The sequence below is a fragment of the Leucoraja erinacea genome, chromosome 1, assembly GCF_028641065.1.
Source record: "Leucoraja erinacea ecotype New England chromosome 1, Leri_hhj_1, whole genome shotgun sequence".
NCBI classification, from domain to species: Eukaryota; Metazoa; Chordata; class Chondrichthyes; order Rajiformes; family Rajidae; genus Leucoraja; species Leucoraja erinaceus.
The window spans coordinates 50,569,781-50,588,574 of NC_073377.1; the positions used below are offsets into that span (position 1 = coordinate 50,569,781).

General features: G+C 42.5%; 1 protein-coding gene across 1 annotated transcript; it reads left to right on the forward strand.

Moving 5' to 3' along the window:
* The first annotated feature begins 295 nt into the window (after positions 1-295).
* setd9 (SET domain containing 9) lies at positions 296-17,775 on the forward strand. Its single transcript, XM_055634571.1, has 6 exons — positions 296-455; positions 5,159-5,508; positions 10,012-10,135; positions 12,585-12,700; positions 15,206-15,311; positions 17,654-17,775. Exons 1-6 carry the CDS (start codon positions 370-372, stop codon positions 17,739-17,741), a joined length of 870 nt encoding a protein of 289 aa, XP_055490546.1. The 5' UTR covers positions 296-369; the 3' UTR covers positions 17,742-17,775.
* Positions 17,776-18,794: the final 1,019 nt, after the last annotated feature.

Genomic DNA, 18,794 nt, shown 5'->3' on the forward strand with positions numbered 1-18,794 from the left:
GATTCTAGGAGAAGTGGCAGAGTTAAGAGGATTGGGGCAAATGGGGTGAAGGGGAATGGCGCAAGTGAGAAATTGGGCAACAGGAAAGGGGAAAAAGGGGTGTGGGGAATTGGGGCAGAGGGGAAATGTGCTTAGGGGTGAAGGGAAATGAAGTGAAGGGATAAAAGTGCAGGTGGGATGGGAGTTGGTGAAGGACTGTGGTGGGAGTAGAGGATAAGTGGCAGCGAGGGTGTGAGCGTCCCAGGCTTATGGTGGGAGGACGTGCGTGGCCCGGAGCAAAGATACTAGAGGGGGGAGCTGGCAGACGGAGCGGCGCCTCCTCTCTCGGCCGGGCCGGGCTGGGCTGGGCTGGGCTGGGCTGGGGCAGCGATGCTGCGCCGGCTGCTGTCCCGCTGGAAGCGCTACAAGTACCGGCTGGTGCCCTGGATCGCGCTGAACGTGGGCAAAAACCCCAGGTAAGGAGGTCGCCGCCGACAACCCCAGCAACAAACAGCCAGGCTTGGGCCAGGGTAACGCGGCGGCATATTGTGCAGCTAATGCTCATTTCAAACTCATACCATTACGGAAATAATTAAACCATCAAATTAAATGCAGAGAAACATTAATCCGTATAACGTATAATTGCAATAAAATGAAATATACGTACAGGAACTTCCTTAAAATATATAGTTAAATATTAATATCAAGAACCGAATTGGAGTTAAATGGTGAATATGTTTATTTCCCAAAATCAATTTTATTCAGAATTAAAAATATATATACAAAACACGAACTATGCAAAAACTCTGCCGACATTTTCAGCAGCTATACATACATTTCATTGGCCTTGTATTTGGAAGCAGCTGAGGCGGGTTATGGCAGAGCCTTGAAGGAATGAAATGCTGTCCCCTGCAGTTAAACAAGAACATAGCAACCATGTCAGCATGAGGAAGAGGCACTGACTGAGAACAAACAGGATATCGACTCGTGGAGCAACTTGAAAGACCGAAGCACTGCAGGAGCACCTAGAGACATAGTCATACAGCATAGAAACAGGCCCAATTTGCCCCTGCCAGCCAGCCAAGGTGCCCATGTGCACTTGCATATATCCATCTAAACCGTTCCTATTCATGTACCTGGTGTCTTTTAAATAATGTTATAGTACCTGCCTCAACTACGTCCTCTGCTCGTTTCATGTCTGTTTGTTTCTCTTGCTGAAGAGAAAGCTGCAGATGTTGGAAATCTGAAGTAAATCCTGGAAACAAGTCAGCAGGTCAGGTAGCAGAGAAGCCAGGTTAACATTTAACGTCTGAGTCGCTCAATCGCTCAATCGAAAATATTAGTTTTCTATAGGAGAAAATGGGATATCTTTATTAGGCAGATAGGCAGTCTACATGTTCAGTGGACATCTTTGGTTTTGTTATTTGTGTATGAATAGCATGGCTGTGTGACAAGTCCAGCAGGCCAAATTATTGCTATGGAGAATGAGAAACCAAGGTTCTCAAGATTATGGGACTGACAACTTTGTTCTTAACCTTATGAATGAATGAATGAAAGATGAATGAATGAATGATGAATGAATGAATGTATGAATGATTGAATGAATAGTTTATTTTGGCCATATATTAAAAGGAACAAAACTTTACAATCTGTGTGAATATGAACCAACACTGTATCCATTTCACACAACGTTCACATAATCAATGACCGAAAAAGGAATAGGCTGAAGCCACATAGCTTATTTTTGCCTATCCTATACAATCCATAAGATAACCCAAAATATCAGCATTACAAAGGAGAGAAGAGAAAAAAATGTACTCTAAATTGTAATCCTTACTTATTTTACATTTTAATAATTTTACATTATAATCCTTAATTATTTTACATTTTAAGGCTTTCTTGAAAGTCAACAGAGAGCTACAAAATATCAACTCATCACTAAGCCCTTTCCATAATTTGACTCCCAAAACTGAGACACATCTATATGTTACATTGGTTCTCACTTTACATGTTTCAAAAATACACAACCCTCTTAAATTATAATGTCCTTCTCTTAATTAAATTTTTTTTGAATACTAACAGGAAGTCTTTTATTCCTAACTCGGAAAAGTATTTCTAATGTCTTTACATGCACAATATCCAAAACATTTAAGGTACAGGACTTTATGAATAATGGATTTGTAGTTTCACGGTAAGAAGCTTTATGTATTATTCTAATAGCTCTTTTCTGGAGTTTAATTATAGGGTCTATATTTGTTTTATATACATTTCCCCAAACTTCACCACAATATGACATATATGGCATTATAAGCGAGCAATACAATATATACAAACACTTCTTATTCAACAAATCCTTTGTTTTGTAGCAATGGATTTAGATAATTTCCGTTCGGTGTATTCTATATGTGGCAGTAAAGAGAAGAACCATGGCTTCTCCAATCTACATCTTTAGTGTGATCATAGCCAATCCTTCCTGCATCTTCTCCAATGCCTGGCACTCTCTTAAATGACCTCAGAGTTGACCTCAGTTTTGTATCTACTACAAACCCACTGACTCCCACGGCTATCTGGACTACACTTCTTCCCACTTCCTGCAAGGACTCTATCCCCTACTCCCAATTCCTCCGTCTATGCCATATCTACAACCGGGATGAGGTGTTCCAGACCAGGTCATTCTTTAGGGAACGGGGGTTCCCCTCTTCTATTATAGATGAGGCTTTCACCAGGGTCTCCTCTATATCATACAACTCCGCTCTCACTCCCCAACCCCCCACTCGTAATAAGGACAGAGTCCCCCTTGTCCTCACCTTCCATCCTACCAGCTGCCACATACAACAAATAATCCTCCGACATTTTTGCCACCTCCAACGAGATCCTACCACTGGCCACATGTTCCCATCTCTAGAATTTAGAAGATTGAGAGGGGATCTTATAGAAACTTACAAAATTCTTAAGGGGTTGGACAGGCTAGATGCAGGAGGATTGTTCCCGATGTTAGGGAAGTCCAGGACAAGGGGTCACAGCTTAAGGATAAAGGGGAAATCCTTTAAAACCGAGGTGAGAAGAACTTTTTTCACGCAGAGAGTGGTGAATCTCTGGAACTCTCTGCCACAGAGGGTAGTTGAGGCCAGTTCATTGGCTATATATTAAGAGGGAGTTAGATGTGGCCCTTGTGGCTAAGGGGATCAGGGGGTATGGAGAGAAGGCAGGTACGGGATACTGAGTTGGATGATCAGCCAAGATCATATTGAATGGCGGTGCAGGCTCGAAGGGCCGAATGGCTTACTCCTGCACCTAATTTCTATGTTTCTATGTTTCTATCTCCTCCCCTTTCTGCAGAGACCGTTCCCTCCGTAATTCCCTGGTCAATTCGTCCCTTCCCACCCAAACTATCCCGTCCCCTGGTACTTTCCCTTGCAACTGCAGGAAATGCTACACTTGTCGCTTTACCACCGCCCTCGACTCCATTCAAGGACCCAAGCCGTCTTTCCGGGTGAGGCAGAGGTTCACCTGCACCTCCTCCAGCCTCAGCTATTGCATCCGCTGTTCCAGGTGTCAACTTCTCTGCATCAGTGAGAGCAAGCACAGGTTTGGCGATCGCTTCGCACAACACCTCCGCTCAGTTCGCAATAACCAACCTGATCTCCCGGTGGCTCAGCACTTCAACTCCCCCTCCCATTCCGAATTCGACCTTTCTAGCCTCCTCCATGGCCAGAGTGAGGCCCAGTGCAAATTAGAGGAACAGCACCTAATATTTCGCTTTGGTAGTTTACACCCCAGCGGTATGAGCATTGACTTCTCCAATTTGAGAGGGGTTCTTATTGAAACATATAAGATTATTAAGGGATTGGATACGCTACAGGCAGAAAACATGTTCCTGATGTTGGGGGAGTCCAGAACCAGGAGCCACAGTTTAAGAATAAGGGGTAGGCCATTTAGAATGGAGATGAGGAAAAACATTTTCACCCAGAGAGTTGTGAATCTAGAATTCTCTGCCTCAGAAGGCAGTGGAGGCCAATTCACTGGCTGCTTTCAAGAGAGAGTTTGATAGAGCTCTTAAAGATTGCGGAGTCAAGGGATATGGGGAGAAGGCAGGAACGGGGTACTGATTGTGGATGATCAGCCATGATCATAATGAATGGCAGTGCTGGTTCAAAGGGCTGAATGGCCTACTCCTGCACCGATTGTCTATAACCAGTGTTTTATGCTTAGCATAACATCCATGTTTTTGTACACTGTTCCATAGTTTATGAAACCAAAAGTGTCTTATTGTTATATGTCCAAATTCTTACTTGCAGCACTGCAACAGATATGTAATCATAATACTCTGTAAGCATCATAGTAAACACCAAAATGTTTTTTATTATATATATATAAAACAAAACAAACAATAATAGATCCAAGACAAAAATGATGCCCCCACGTTAATGTATTTCGGAGCTTATTTGAAGGTTGTAGTGTTTAATAGCCTAATGATTATTGGGAAGAAGCTGCTCCTGAGTGGGGGCGTCACAGTTTTCAGACTCCTGTCCCTTCTTCCCAATGACAGGAATGAAATGAGAGTGCGGCAAGGGTGGTGTGGATCTCTGATGATGGCTGCCTTTTTGATAGGTCTTTTCGATCCCTTTGATGATGGGGATGTCAGTACCCCTGATGGACTGGGCAGTGTTCGTCATGTTTTGCTATCTTCTTCATTCCTGAGTGTTCAGGTCGTCATACTAGGCTGTGATGCAACCAAGGACTGTACAAGTGTTTAATTCTTCCATAGTTGTCTTGACATATTCAAACAAAATTCCATGTGGTTATGATGCCTTTGAGGGGCACGAGCAAAGACTGGACTGAAATCTCTCAACTGGACGATGTGAAACACTGTGAAACACTTCAAACCACTTTAGATTTGGGAATTTCAGCTTTCAAGTTTTCTGTTGACTAAAATAAATAGAGTGAAATCACTGATCAGTAATCGTATGTGCATAATATTCCAACCAGATTTAATTTCATTTGAGGAATCTTATTTCAGGAACATGTCATAAGTGTCCTATTAGAAGGAATTAGGGAGCCACCATTCCTAATTTGCAGAGAGAATCTGAGTTTGTAGTCAAATTATTCCTTGGTGGAGGTTTGATGGTATAAGGCTTTGCTAGAGTACACAAGTAATGCCTTTTACTTGTTATTGCAGGACAATTCGATTTGTTCCAGAAACTTCCTTGGATAAAGTTATTTCTGACTGTGCGATTGAGGCCTCGTTACTGAAGTTATTTCGTGCTTTGTTCAGGAGAGATTTGAGCAATCAAGCTGAGTTTCTTAATATGCTGCCGGAAAGTATTCAATCAAAATACAAAAATATATTAACTCATTTTCACAAAGAAACAGAAGGAAATGGAATGGATTTTAACCCTGATGGGGCAATGCTTGAAACATTTGGATTCATTATAAGACGGGCAATTAGTTCACTTTCATTTGCTGGAAGAGGGGTGTTTGTCACAACCGGAAGGGTGCCAAAAGGAACAGTAGTCTGCATGTATCCTGGTACTGCAGTCATTCTTGTACAATGTTTTTTAAATCTTATGAAATGACCATTGTAATGTGATCTCTATTCTTTGCTACCTAAAATGGAGTGGTGTTCGGCAATTTGAGACACTAACTTTCATTATTTGTTAAGGGCATGGTACTTAACTGCACATTTCTCCATTCCTTGACTCCTACTTGCAACTACTATCTTCCCTTGTTATTTGTGTGCAGTTAACCATATAACCATATAACCATATAACAATTACAGCAGGGAAACAGGCCATCTCGGCCCTACAAGTCCATGCCGAACAATTATTTTCCCCTAGTCCCATCTACTTGCACTCAGACCATAACCCTCCATTCCTTTCCCATCCATATGCCTATCCAATTTATTTTTTAATGATGAAATCGAACCTGCCTCCACCACTTCCACTGGAAGCTCATTCCACACAGCTACCACTCTCTGAGTAAAGAAGTTCCCCCTCATGTTATCCCTAAACTTCTGTCCCTTAATTCTGAAGTCATGTCCTCTTGTTTGAATCTTCCCTACTCTCAATGGGAAAAGCTTGTCCACGTCAACTCTGTCTATCCCTCTCATCATTTTAAAGACCTCTATCAAGTCCCCCCTTAACCTTCTGCGCTCCAGAGAATAAAGACCTAACTTATTCAACCTCTCTGTGTCTTAGTTGCTGAAACCCAGGCAACATTCTAGTAAATCTCCTCTGTACTCTCTCCATTTTGTTGACATCCTTCCTATAATTAGGCGACCAAAATTGTACACCATTCTCCAGAATTGGTCTCACCAATGCCTTGTACAATTTTAACATTACATCCCAACTTCTATACTCAATGCTCTGATTTATAAAGGCCAGCACACCAAAAGCTTTCTTTACCACCCTACCTACATGAAATTCCACTTTCAGGGAACTCCCAGGTGAATGCAGATCTAAAATAAACCTGTTGGAAGGACGTGCTCAATCTCTACTGCAGGGCAAAGCAAGGGGATGGTTATGAAATCTCTGCAATATGAGAAGCTGTGATTGTTAATATGGCTAAAAATGCAGAAAGATGTTGCACATCCAAGTTGAATGTTATCTCCAGTGCATATTTGAGTCTGACACGTGATAAAATGACTAATCAGATATTATAGGGGTAATATAACATTTCTGCATTACAGTAACTCCTGGTTGATCAGCCAGTGTGCCAAATGGAGGCTTGCAGTAGGTGGGCTCTTTCCTTTGAATTTGTTTTGAAGTAGGGCCTTTCTTTTGATACATTAGGATATTCTCTACTGTCTCCCTGTGGAATTTTCAAGGCATATGTTCTTAGCATGGTGAAATATGGTTGCAAAGCTGTGGTGGCCCTATTGTTTGGACAGAGTTTGATATTATAAATGGTCAGGATAATCTATTAAAGTGACATGTAGAATATTTAAGTAAATAAATGTCATGACAATTCAAAAATGATTTCCCAAAGCCAAGTCTGACAGGAGCCTTCCTGGATTTTGTGATTTGCTGTAGAAAGCCACACACCATGTGTGTGTATCTACATTTTTTTTGTATTCAATGTTCACGGTTCAGTTTGCCCATTTTCCCCCTCTGCCATCAGTACATGGCATGATGAAGACATGTACATATGTGTGTACATACACAATTATGTGTGGTCATATATATGTACAAGAGTGTGTACATACAATTAACACGTGCATGTGAATTATAACTCATAAGTTCTAAATTATGAATAACAGTGTGCACTAATTATGCAAGTTTTGGAGTTCAATCTGACATTACTGATAATGCACGAGTATGGCAAATTTCTGCTTTCATTTTCTCTCACTTTTTCTTGAGTGTAAACTCTTGTAAACTTAAAACCAGTGTGGATGTTGTATATTGTCAAGTAGCGTGTTGTGAATTGCAGACATTACAATTGGATTTCAGTTGCTATTATAGAAATATAGAAAATAGGTGCAGGAGGAGGCCATTTGGCCCTTCGAGCCAGCACCACCATTCATTGTGATCATGGCTGATCATCGACAATCAGTAACTCGTGCCTGCCGTCTCCCCATATCCCTTGATTCCGCTGTAATAAAAGTTGACTGGAAAGATACCCTAGCAGGGATGACAGTGAAACAACAATGTCAGGTATTTCTGGGAATATTACAGAAGGTGCAGGATCAGTTCATTCCAAAGAGGAAGATTCCAACGGGAGTAGGGGGGCGACCATGGCTGACAAGGGAAGTCAGGGACAGTATAAAAATAAACGAGAAGAAGTACAACATAGCAAAGATGAGCGGGAAGCCAGAGGATTGGGTAACATTTAAAGAGCAACAGAAGATAACTAAAAAGGGAATATGGGGAGAAAAGATGAGGTATAAAGGCAAGCTAGCCAAGAATATAAAAGGGGATAGTAAAAGCTTCTTTAGGTATGTGAAGAGGAAAAAATTAGTTAAGACCAAAGTTGAACCCTTAAAGACTGAAAAAGGTGAATTTATGATGGGGAACAAGGAAATGGCAGATGAGTTGAACAGGTACTTTGGATCTGTCTTCACTAAGGAGGACACAAACAATCTTCCTGATGTACTAGTGGCCAGAGGATCTGGGGTGGCGGAGGAAATAAGGGAAATCCACATTAGGCAGGAAATGGTGTTGGGTAGACTGATGGGTCTGAAGGCTGATAAATCCCCAGGGCCTGATGGTCTGCATCCCAGGGTACTTCAGGAAGTGGCTCTAGAAATCGTGAACGCATTGGTGATCATTTTCCAATGTTCTATAGATTCAGGATCAGTTCCTGTGGATTGGAGGGTAGCTAATGTTATCCCACTTTTTAAGAAAGGCGGGAGAGCGAAAACAGGGAATTCTAGATCAGTTAGCCTGACATCGGTGGTGGGGAAGATGCTGGAGTCAATCATACAAGATGAAATAGCGGTACATTTGGATAGCAGTAACAGGATCGGTCTGAGTCAGCATGGATTTACGAATGGGAAATCATGCTTGACTAATCTTCTGGAATTTTTTGAGGATGTAACTAGGAAAATGGACAAGGAAGAGCCAGTGGATGTAGTGTACCTGGTCTTTCAGAAAGCATTTGATAAGGTCCCACATAGGAGATTAGTGAGCAAAATTAGGCCACATGGTATTAGTGGTAGAGTGCTGACATGGATAGAGAAGTGTTTGGCAGACAGGAAACAAAGAGTAAGGATTAACGGGTCCCTTTCAGAATGGCAGGAATAACTAATGGGGGACCGCAACTATTTACAATATACATCAATGATTTAGATGATAGGATTCAAAGCTACATTAGCAAATTTGAAGATTACACAAAACTGGGTGGCAGTGTGAACTGTGAGGAGGATGCTATGAGGATGCAGGGTGACTTAGACAGGTTGGGTGAGTGGGCAGATGCATGGCAGATGCAGTTTAATTTGGATAAATGTGAGGTTATCTACTTTGGTAGCAAAACCAGGAAGGCAGATTATTATCATTTTGAAACATATAAGATTATTAAGGGTTTGGGCACACTAGAGGCAGGAAACGTGTTCCCAATGTTGGGGGAGTCCAGAACCAAGGGCCACAGTTTAAGAATAAGGGTAAGCCATTTAGAACAGAGATTAGGAAACACCTTTTCACACAGAGAGTTGTGAGTCTGTGGAATGTTCTGCCTCAGAGGGCGGTGGAGGCCGGTTCTCTGGATACTTTCAAGAGAGAGCTAGATAGGGCTCTTAAAGATAGCGGAGTCAGGGGATATGAGAGAAGGCAGGAGCGGGGTATTGATTGGGGATGATCAGCCATGATCACATTGAATGGCGGTGCTGGCTCGAAGGGCCGAATGGCCTACTCCTGCACCTATTGTCTATTGTGTTTGCTTTCATGTGTCCGGACCAACAGTTCTAACCGTGCTGTTGGAATGGAGCAGATTCGACCTGTGGTCATTATTCATCCCATTTGACCATGACATTCTTGACCATCCGCATCCCCATTGTTTCGCTCATCTTCCTTATCAATGGAAACTTTCAAAGTGTTTTTTTGTTTCTCGCTAGATTGTTCACTTATTCCACTTTCCCCTTCCATATCAATGTCTTGATCCTCCCTTTATCAATTCTGAAATGTTCCCACTGCTCTTGTTACTATTCTCTTTGGCAACATTATTGGCCCTTTTCTGCATTATCGAATGCCATCTTTAACTTGTACCGGACCACTTTTCTTCACTTTCCTGGGTACTTGTTCCTTAAGTGGAATTATACTTGTGCTCAGTGTACTCATTCTTTAAATGCTATCCATTGTTTGTTTACTGTTACACGTTTTAATGTAGTTTCCCAATCTATCAGAGCCATCTCATATATCCTTGTTATTTGCTTTATTTAGGTTTAGGATTTTGGTTTAGCATTTAATTAAATCACTTTCCACCATTTGCCATCATACCAGTTCATCACCACCTTCTGCTAAGCAGGTCTATGCACATGTATGTTGAACACATCCGCAGTTCAACCACACTTAACTAATACTCTATTTTTATGATTAAAAGGTACTGTCTATCAGCAATATGAACCGATCCTTTTCCAGTCTATATGCAACCCATTCATTTTCCGGTGTGTAGATGGCGTGTTAATTGATGGAAATGACAAAGGGATCTCTAAAGTTATTTACAGGTGAGTTTCATTTACATTGTAATTTCAGATGTGATTGAAGTCATCGGGTTCACTGTAAAATGTATTATTTTATAACGTACAAATGAAATAAAAGTATGTTTGTGCATAATTGGGTTATTATCCAATTAGTCGGGGGAGAGAAGGGTGAAGATAAACACAAAAGCTGGCGGTGGAATCTGATAAGAAAGGAAGGAAGTAGTAGACGCTATTTGATATCGCCTTCCTGTACATAAATTCACGTGGACCATCTCCGACACTTCCATCCCCTTTCTTAAACTCACCGTCTCCATCACATGAGTTAGACTGTCGACTGACATTTATTATAAACTTATTGACTCCCACAACTATCTCGACTACACATCTTCCCACCCTGCCTCCTGTAAAGACTCTCCCAATTCCTCCGTCTATGCCACATCTGCACCCAGGATGCGGTATTCCATAGCAGGACATCTGAGAGGTTCTCATTCTTTAGGGAATAGGGGTTCCCCTCTTCATCATGGATGAGGCCCTCACGAGGGTCTCCTCTCTTCCCGCTGCTCTGCTCTTCCTCACTCTCCACCTAGTTGCAACAGGGAATGAGTCCCCCTAGTCCTTACCTTTCACACTATCAGCCGTCGCATACAAGACATAATCCTCTGATATTTTGACCACTTTCAATGGAATCCCACATCTTCCTATATCCATCCCTTTCTGTCTTCCGCAGAAACCGTTCCCTCCACAACTCCCTGTTTAACCCATCCCTTCCCATCCAAACTATCCTCTCCCCAGGTATCTTCCCCTGTAACCGCAGGAGATGCAACACCTGTCCCTATACCTCTCCCCTCGATTTTGTCCAGGGACCCCAACAGTCCTTTCAGGTTAGGCAGAGGTTCAATTGCACCTCCTCCAACCTCATCTTCTGTATCCGTTGTTCTAGCTGTGGATTCTTATACATCGGCAAAACCAAATGTAGACTGGGCGATCGTTTCGCTGAGCACCTTCGCTCAGTCCGCCTGGACCAACCTGATCTCCCGGTTGCAAAACATTTTTGAGCTGCACGGTGGTGTAGCGGGTAGAGCTGCTGCCTTACAGTGCCAGAGACCCGGGTTCGATCCTGACTACGGGTGCTTGTCTGTACGGAGTTTGTACGTTCTCCCCGTGACCTGCGTGGTTTTTCTCCGAGACAAATTGTCCCTAGTTTGCGTAGGGTAGGTTGAATGTGCGAGGATCGCTGGTTGGCGAGGACTCGGTGGGCCGAAGGGCCTGTTTCCACGCTGTATCTCTAAACTAAACTAAACATTATCTCCCCTTCCCATTCCCATTCACACACTGACCTTTCTGTCCTTGGCATCCTCCATTGTCAGAATGAGGCCAAATGCAAATTGGAGGAACAACAACTCATATTTGGCTTGGGCCGTTTCCAACCCAGCGGGATGAATATTGATTTCTCTAACTTCAAGTAACCCTTGTATCCCTTCTCTCTCCGTCCCTCCCCCATCCTAGTCGTTGTGCTAGTTTATCTGTTGTCCTGGTGAGCTTCATTGTCTGTAACTAGTTTTCACCAAGCCCACAGCTAACAATGACCTGTTTCCGTTACTTTTTTTGCATATCTTTCATTCATTTTTTTCTGTATCTCCCTATATCACCATCTATATCTCTCGTTTCCATTTCCACTGGCCCTCAGTCTGAAGAACGGTCTCGACTCGAAACGTCACCTATTCTTTATCTTCAGTGATGCTGACTGACCCGTTGAGTTACTCCAGCTTTTTGTGTCTATTTTCTGTTTGATATCACTGTCACCCACACCTTCCAACACTTTGCTGATTGAGACTAGACTGATAGGGCAGTAATTGCCCATTGGATATGTTCTACTCTTTGTTAGTGGGACATACTTGAACAATTCACCACCTTGTATTCAAACAGCTTCACCAGGGATACAAACCTTCAGCAGTGGTGTGATACTTTATGTCCCATTGTCTAGAGCACTAAACCATTTCTTGATATCATGTGGAATGAATCAAATTGGCTGAAGACTGGCTTCTCTGATTATCTGAATCTCAGGAGGAAGCCAAGATGGTTAAATATAGCTGCAATTGTAGCCTTGTCTCCAGCATCCCTCTGCTGGGCTTCATCAAGATTGGAGCCACGTTCTCCAATAAGCTGTTGAATTATCCACACCATTCACAACTGGGCATTGCAGGGTTACAGACATTTGATCTGGCCTGTTTGCAGGATAGCAAAGCTATTACATTACATACATACATACATTTTTGCTGCTTGACGTTTATTTTGAAATTCTGGAGGACTATGTTTTTAAATACTTCTATCTATTGAAATTTATTACATTTGATATTATTAGGAAGTTTTCTGAAAAACTTGCTGAGGAAAAGAGACAATCTAGATTGTTTACCATAAATAACTAGATTTGCTTTGATAGTTTTTTTTCCCGTTTCTTTCCCTGACTTTTCAGATCTTGCAGTGGACGGGATAGACTTGGTCCTTATAAAACAAGTGATGTCACTTGGCTGACAGAAACCCCGGCCAATCCATTAGCTCTGGGTCAGTACGTCAACAACTGTTCCAATGGTATGTTGCATCATTTTAAAATCTTGTTTTGTAAAACATGTTGATATGCAGTTGTCATCATGCAATAAATATGTGTGCACTTCATCAAAGAGCAAATTGGCTTTATTATAAATCACGATTTTTCTCTCAGATCGCCAACTCAGCTGGTAGTTGTTGTATACAAACATCCTCCAGGTGGTCCGTTTGGGCTGCACTTATCCAGTATGCTATCAGTAAGGTTCCAGAGTGTCTGTCATGCAATGTAATCAAGTCTTGATTTAGACAAACAAAGCTTTTTCCTCAGTAAAATACAAAGTGCTGGAGGAACTCAGCAGATCAGGCAGCATCTGGGGAGGGAATGGGGAGGTGACGTTTCAGCACAGAACCTTTCTCCAGACTCATCTACCTCAGCTTTGTTGTCCAGAAAATCTATTGCATTTCTTGAATGCTAATGAACATGCCTGATATTTAAAAGTATTCAAAAGCTATTTCCAATTAAATAAACATTAAAACAATTATGACAACAAATTTAAATAATACCAAAGTAAATGTCTTCATTTTTAATTTTCTTCCCTGCACTTGTAAATTTTACACTGAAATAAATTGTCGTGTGCATCCTGCACTTGTCTAACATCGCACAGATTCACAAACTAATTCCACAACGTAAGTGGTAGGGAATTCATCAAATGGAATATGATAGCCAGTTGAGAATAGTTTATTCAGTTTCACATGCACTAAAGTCACACAACATCACAAGAAACCAAGAGCCAGAGTAGGCTATCAAGCCCTTCAGAGAGACACAAAAAGCTGGAGTAACGCAGCGGGACAGGCAGCATCTCTGGAGAGAAGGAACGGGTGAAGTTTTGGGACGAGACCCTTCTCTGCTCCACCAGTAAATATGATCATGACTGATCTATGCTGGGTTAAACTCTGCTTTAATGCCATTTCTCTATACTTCTCAATTCTTCAATCTAACAAATGTTTATCCACCTCCATTCTAAATATTTCTAGTGATCTAGTTTCCACCATCTGCCGGGGCAGAGAATTCCAGAGATTTAGCACCTTTGAGAAATAGCTGCGTACATCCGTTTTAAAGACCGGCCCCTTAACTTACACTTATGCCCCTTTTTCGTGAACTCTCCCACCAGTGAAAACATCTCAACATCTACCCTGTCAAGCCTCCTTATGATCTTATATGTTTGAGTAAGGTCACCCCACATTCTTCTAAACTCCAAAGAATACAGACCCAAACTGTTTATTCTCTCACGGTAGCACATCCCTCTCATCCGCGAACTTAGTCTGATCAATCTCCTCTGGATTACCAGTTCTTTTCCCATTTTCCTATTGCAGAGTAACCTTATCACACCAAGACCTTCCAACTATTTTCATATCATTGACAAATTGGGAAACATTGCATTTCTTCATCCAGGTCATTAATGTAAATAGCGAGCAATTTCAGCCCAAGAGCTGATCTCTGTGGTATTCCACTAGTTTACCTTCTAGTCTGCAAATGATCCATTTATATCAACTTTGTTTTCTATGATCAGTCTGTTTGGATGGAAATCAGCCAGTTTTCAACCAAACATTATCATTTAGGAGCATAAATGCCACCATTTAGCAGTAAAATTTACTAGTGCGTAAGATTATTGCAAATCTCAATTGCAATCGAGAATATGCCAGGATTTGAAAGATTGCACCATTATCTCAATGATGTCAGATTATGAAAAAGGGAAGTGCCACAAGACCTGGGTGTCCTTGTACACTAGTCACTGAAAGTAAACATGAAGGTACAGCAGACAGTGAAGAAAGCCTTCATAACGAGAAGATTTGAGTATAGGAGTAAAGAGGCCCTTCTGCAGTTGTACAGGGCCCTGGTGAGACCACATCTGGAGTATTATGTGCAATTTTGGTCTCCTAATTTGAGGAAGGACATCCTTGCTATTGAAGCAGTGTACAAGGTTAAGCCCCGGGATGGCGGGACTGTCGTATGAGGAAAGATTGGAAAGACTGGGCTTGTATTCACTGGAATTTAGAAGGATGAGAGGGTATCTTATACAAACATAAACTTATAAAAGGACTAAACAAGCTAGATACAGGAAGAAAATTCCCAATATTGGGGGTCCAGAACCAGGGGCCACAGTCTAAGAATATATGGGAGGCCATTTAAAACTGAGATGAGAAAAAAACTTTTTCAACCAGAGAGTTGTGAATTTGTGGAATTCTCTGCCACAGAAGGCAGTAGAGGCCAATTCACTGGATGCATCGAAAGAGAATTAGATAGAGCTCTTAGGGCAAGCGGAATCAAGGGGTATGGGGAGATGGCAGGCACGGGTTGCTGTTTGTGGATGATCAGCCATGATTACAATGAATGGCGGTGCTGGCTCGAAGGGCCAAATGGCCTCCTCCTGCACCTATTTTCTATGTTTCTAACGGAGCTTCAAACACAATAAAAAGAAAATAAAGGATTAACAACCTGCAGATGCCTTGTTTTCCTGCAAATTAATTCTATCAATCACTGTGTTGCAGAAAAAGAAGCCAATGTATGCTATCAGGAATTTGATGTTCCCACGACATTTCCTGTAGAGTTCCGACAGTACTTTCCTAACGTAAACTACAGACATGATGTGGAAAGGTAAGTCCTTTTGAATAACGCTTTCACTTTCATCAAATAGCAGGATCAGGAGATAAATGTTAAACATTTTCAAGAGGGATTTCTACGAAGCCTGCTTATAATTTAAAAGAAGGCCAAGTATAATATGTGAAATATTTGTTATTCATTATTTGTCATTTATATTCACATTTTGATGGATTTAACATTTAGAACCACAATCAAAATGTCAATTGGGCAGTTTGGCTGAAAACGTAGACACAAGTTACTGCAGATGCTGAAAATCATGAGCAAAAATATTGGAGGAACACAGCGGGTCAGGCAACATCTTCAGACAGATTGGAGTAGTGTCGAGAAATCTGGAAAAGTGAGATGAGTATGGTCAAATATAGGCAAATGGGTGGAGTAAGTGATAAAGGCGAAAGATGAAAAGGAGACAAAAGGGTATCAGATAAGGAGAGAAGAGATGGCATGAAATGTAGAATCAAAGGGAGGGATATAAGTGGAAAGGGACAGCGGGGCGGGGAAAGAGGGGGGATAATAGGCAAATGTGGGAATCTGGAATGGGAGATTAGCATGGGAAGGAAGGGAAAGGAGCAGGGAGAAATGTGCATGCTTGCTGAGGGGGCTGCAGGGGAATGAGAGGGGGGAGGTTGGAGGGGATATTTCTTTAATCTTACAATTTCAACAATGCTCACCTACATTTCACAGCTTTGATGTCGCCTCACGTCGACACGTCGCAGCGGCCTCTGCAGTCCGTCTGTCTTTTTGTTATTTTTTGTCCCGTTGTAATGTAGTTTTTATTTTATTTTTTTGATGGGGTATGTGTGTGTGTGTGTGTGTGTGTGGGGGGCGAGGGGTGGGGGGGGGGGACTTTTAAAATTTTTCCTCTGCACGGAGAACCCGACCTTTCCCTGTCGGGTCTCCGTTGTCGTTGGGGCTGCACCGTGGAGTGGCCTCCAGCAGGAACATCCTGGGGCTCCAGTCACGGAGCTGCAGACCTACTCACCATCGTGGAGCTGGCCGAGTTCGGAGCGGGAGGAGCGGTGGTGGCGCGCTGCTGCGACCCGACCCAGGAGATTCGGAGGCTCCAACCGCAGGTCTGGTGGACAGTGACACCGGGAGCCCGCGGGTCCCTGCTGGGAAACCGGTTTTCGGGGCTTCTGCAACGGCGACTTCTCCCGCCCGAGTAGCGGGGTCGAGGATGACCTGGAGCGGGGCCTTACATCATCGCCCGGCGCGGCTTCAACGGCTGCGGGACTTTGCCAGCGCCCGCCCGGGGCTCCAACAACAAGACCCGGAGCGTGGCCTTGTATCACCTGGCGCAGCGTTAATGGCCGCGGGACAATTGTTATCGCCCGCCGGGGGCTCTGTCTCTGACTCTGACATCGGGGGGAGAGGGAAGTGCAGGGGAGAGATACGTTTTTTTTTGCCTTCCATCACAGCGAGGTGGAGATGCACTGTGATGGATGTCTGTGTAAATTGTGTTGTGTCTTGGGTCTTTTTTTTCTTGTATGTATGACTGCAGAAACAACATTTCACTTGAGCCTCTATGAGGTTCAAGTGACAAATAAATTGTATTGTATTGTATTGTATTGCCTTAGTTAAATTTGCCTCTCGTTCTCTCTTGAAATAACTACATTAATCTATTAACATGGTTGCTCAGTAAATGTTGGTACCCAAATCATCAGATGGCACTCGTGAAGAAAGTGAATCTGCTGAGAGTTTCCAGCAAATACTGTTTTTATTTTGGATGTACAGCATCTTCATATATTTGACTTTCAGTAGGTTCTGAATTTTATGGATACAAGAGCATGGTTAACGATGAGTATTGTTTCCAATTCCCAATTATAGATAGTGCATTGGAACAATAGGGGAACGATAATGGATTAAATAGAAAGCTGCCAGGATTTAGTGGATTACAATTATCAGGGATCGTTTGAAAAATTGATCCTTTATTCATTGCGGAAAATGAAATGGTGGAGTCTGACTGAAGTACTAGGAATTAAGAAGCTATTTCACAGGATAAATAGAGATAGATTGTTTCAGATTACTTCAGATTGATTCAGGTATTCAGATTAGTGCAAAAAACTTTTTTTTCCTGCGACACGATGTACAAAAATTAAATTAGAAAGCTCTGTAGCTTTGATCTATAAACAAATTATTTAATTCTGTAACTAGTATACATACGGAAGTACAAAATAAAATGCTGGAGGAACTCAGCAGGCCATACAGCATCTGTGAACGACAAGATGACATTTTGGGTCAGAACTCTTCTTCTAGTGCCTTCACAGATATTGAGGTGTTTATTTGGTCACTATGCTTCTGCATGTGTCACTCAAGAGGTTTGCTCTTGTGTTTTGCAGGTTTTTGCGATGTGTGGTTCTTGTGACGCTTCGAGATATAGAGATGGGAGAAGAACTGTTCTCAAATTACTACACGATTATAAAATAAAAACAGGACACACTGTGTTCGGTGTTTCAACCCAGTGTGTGGGCAATTTGTTTTCACTTGCTGAACTCTTTTTACTTGATATCCTTGAGCCCTGGCAGTGAAGGAGGGCAGTCAGCTTCCAGACAGACACCAGAGCCACTCTGAAACTGGTGAGAGTAATTTAAGGATTATCGTTTGTTTACCCGTTGCTGGGTAGCCATTGAAACAGCAGTTAATAGTAGGAGGAAACAGAACTGACCGATGATATGATTTACATCATCATTAAATATTGTAGGTAAATCTTCATTGCAGAGAAATGGCAGATGGAGTTTAATCTGAGCAGGTGTGAGGTGTTGCACTGTGGAAAGTTGAATACATGGGTTGTGCGGAATTTGTACGTTCTCCCCGTGACCTGCGTGGGGTTTCTCCGAGATCTTCAGTTTCCTCCCACACTCCAAAAATGTGCAGGTTTGCAGGTTGATTCGCTTGGTAAATGTAAAAATTGTCCCGTGGGTGTAGGATAGTGTTAAGGTGCTGGGATCGCTGGTCGGCGCGGACCCGATGGGCCGAAGGGCCTGTTTCCGTGCTGTGTCTCTAAACTAAACTAAAGGGATTGTTAGTCGAGATCCTTAACAGCATACATGTGCAGAGGGATCTTGGGAGTCCAAGACCGACCATAGCTCCTGAGAAGTAGCAACACAAGTAGAGAGTGGTAAAGGCATAAAGTCTGCTTGCCTTCATCAGTTGGGGCATTAAGTATAAGAGTCATAAAGACATGTTGCAGTTTTGTGAAACTTTGGTTATTTGGAGTATTGTAAACAGTTCTGCCTGGCCCCATTATGGGAAGAATGCAAAACCTTTGGGGAAGGCGCAGAAGAGGTTTGTCACAATGCTGTTCAAGAAGGAACTGCAGATGCTGGAAGATCAAAGGTACACAAAAATGCTGGAGAAATTCAGCGGGTGCAGCAGCGTCTATGGAGCGAAGGAAATAGGCGACGTTTCGGGCCGAAACCCTTCTTCAGACTGATGGGGGATGGGGGGAGAAGGAAGGAAAAAGGGAGGAGGAGGAGCCCG

Excerpts from the sequence above, each read along its gene's own strand:
- setd9 (XM_055634571.1), top strand. The coding sequence starts at position 370 with ATGCTGCGCCGGCTGCTGTCCCGCTGGAAGCGCTACAAGTACCGGCTG. Across the intron at positions 456-5,158 it reads AACGTGGGCAAAAACCCCAG|GACAATTCGATTTGTTCCAG; the intron begins GTAAGGAGGTCG and ends TTGTTATTGCAG. Across the intron at positions 12,701-15,205 it reads CGTCAACAACTGTTCCAATG|AAAAAGAAGCCAATGTATGC; the intron begins GTATGTTGCATC and ends ACTGTGTTGCAG.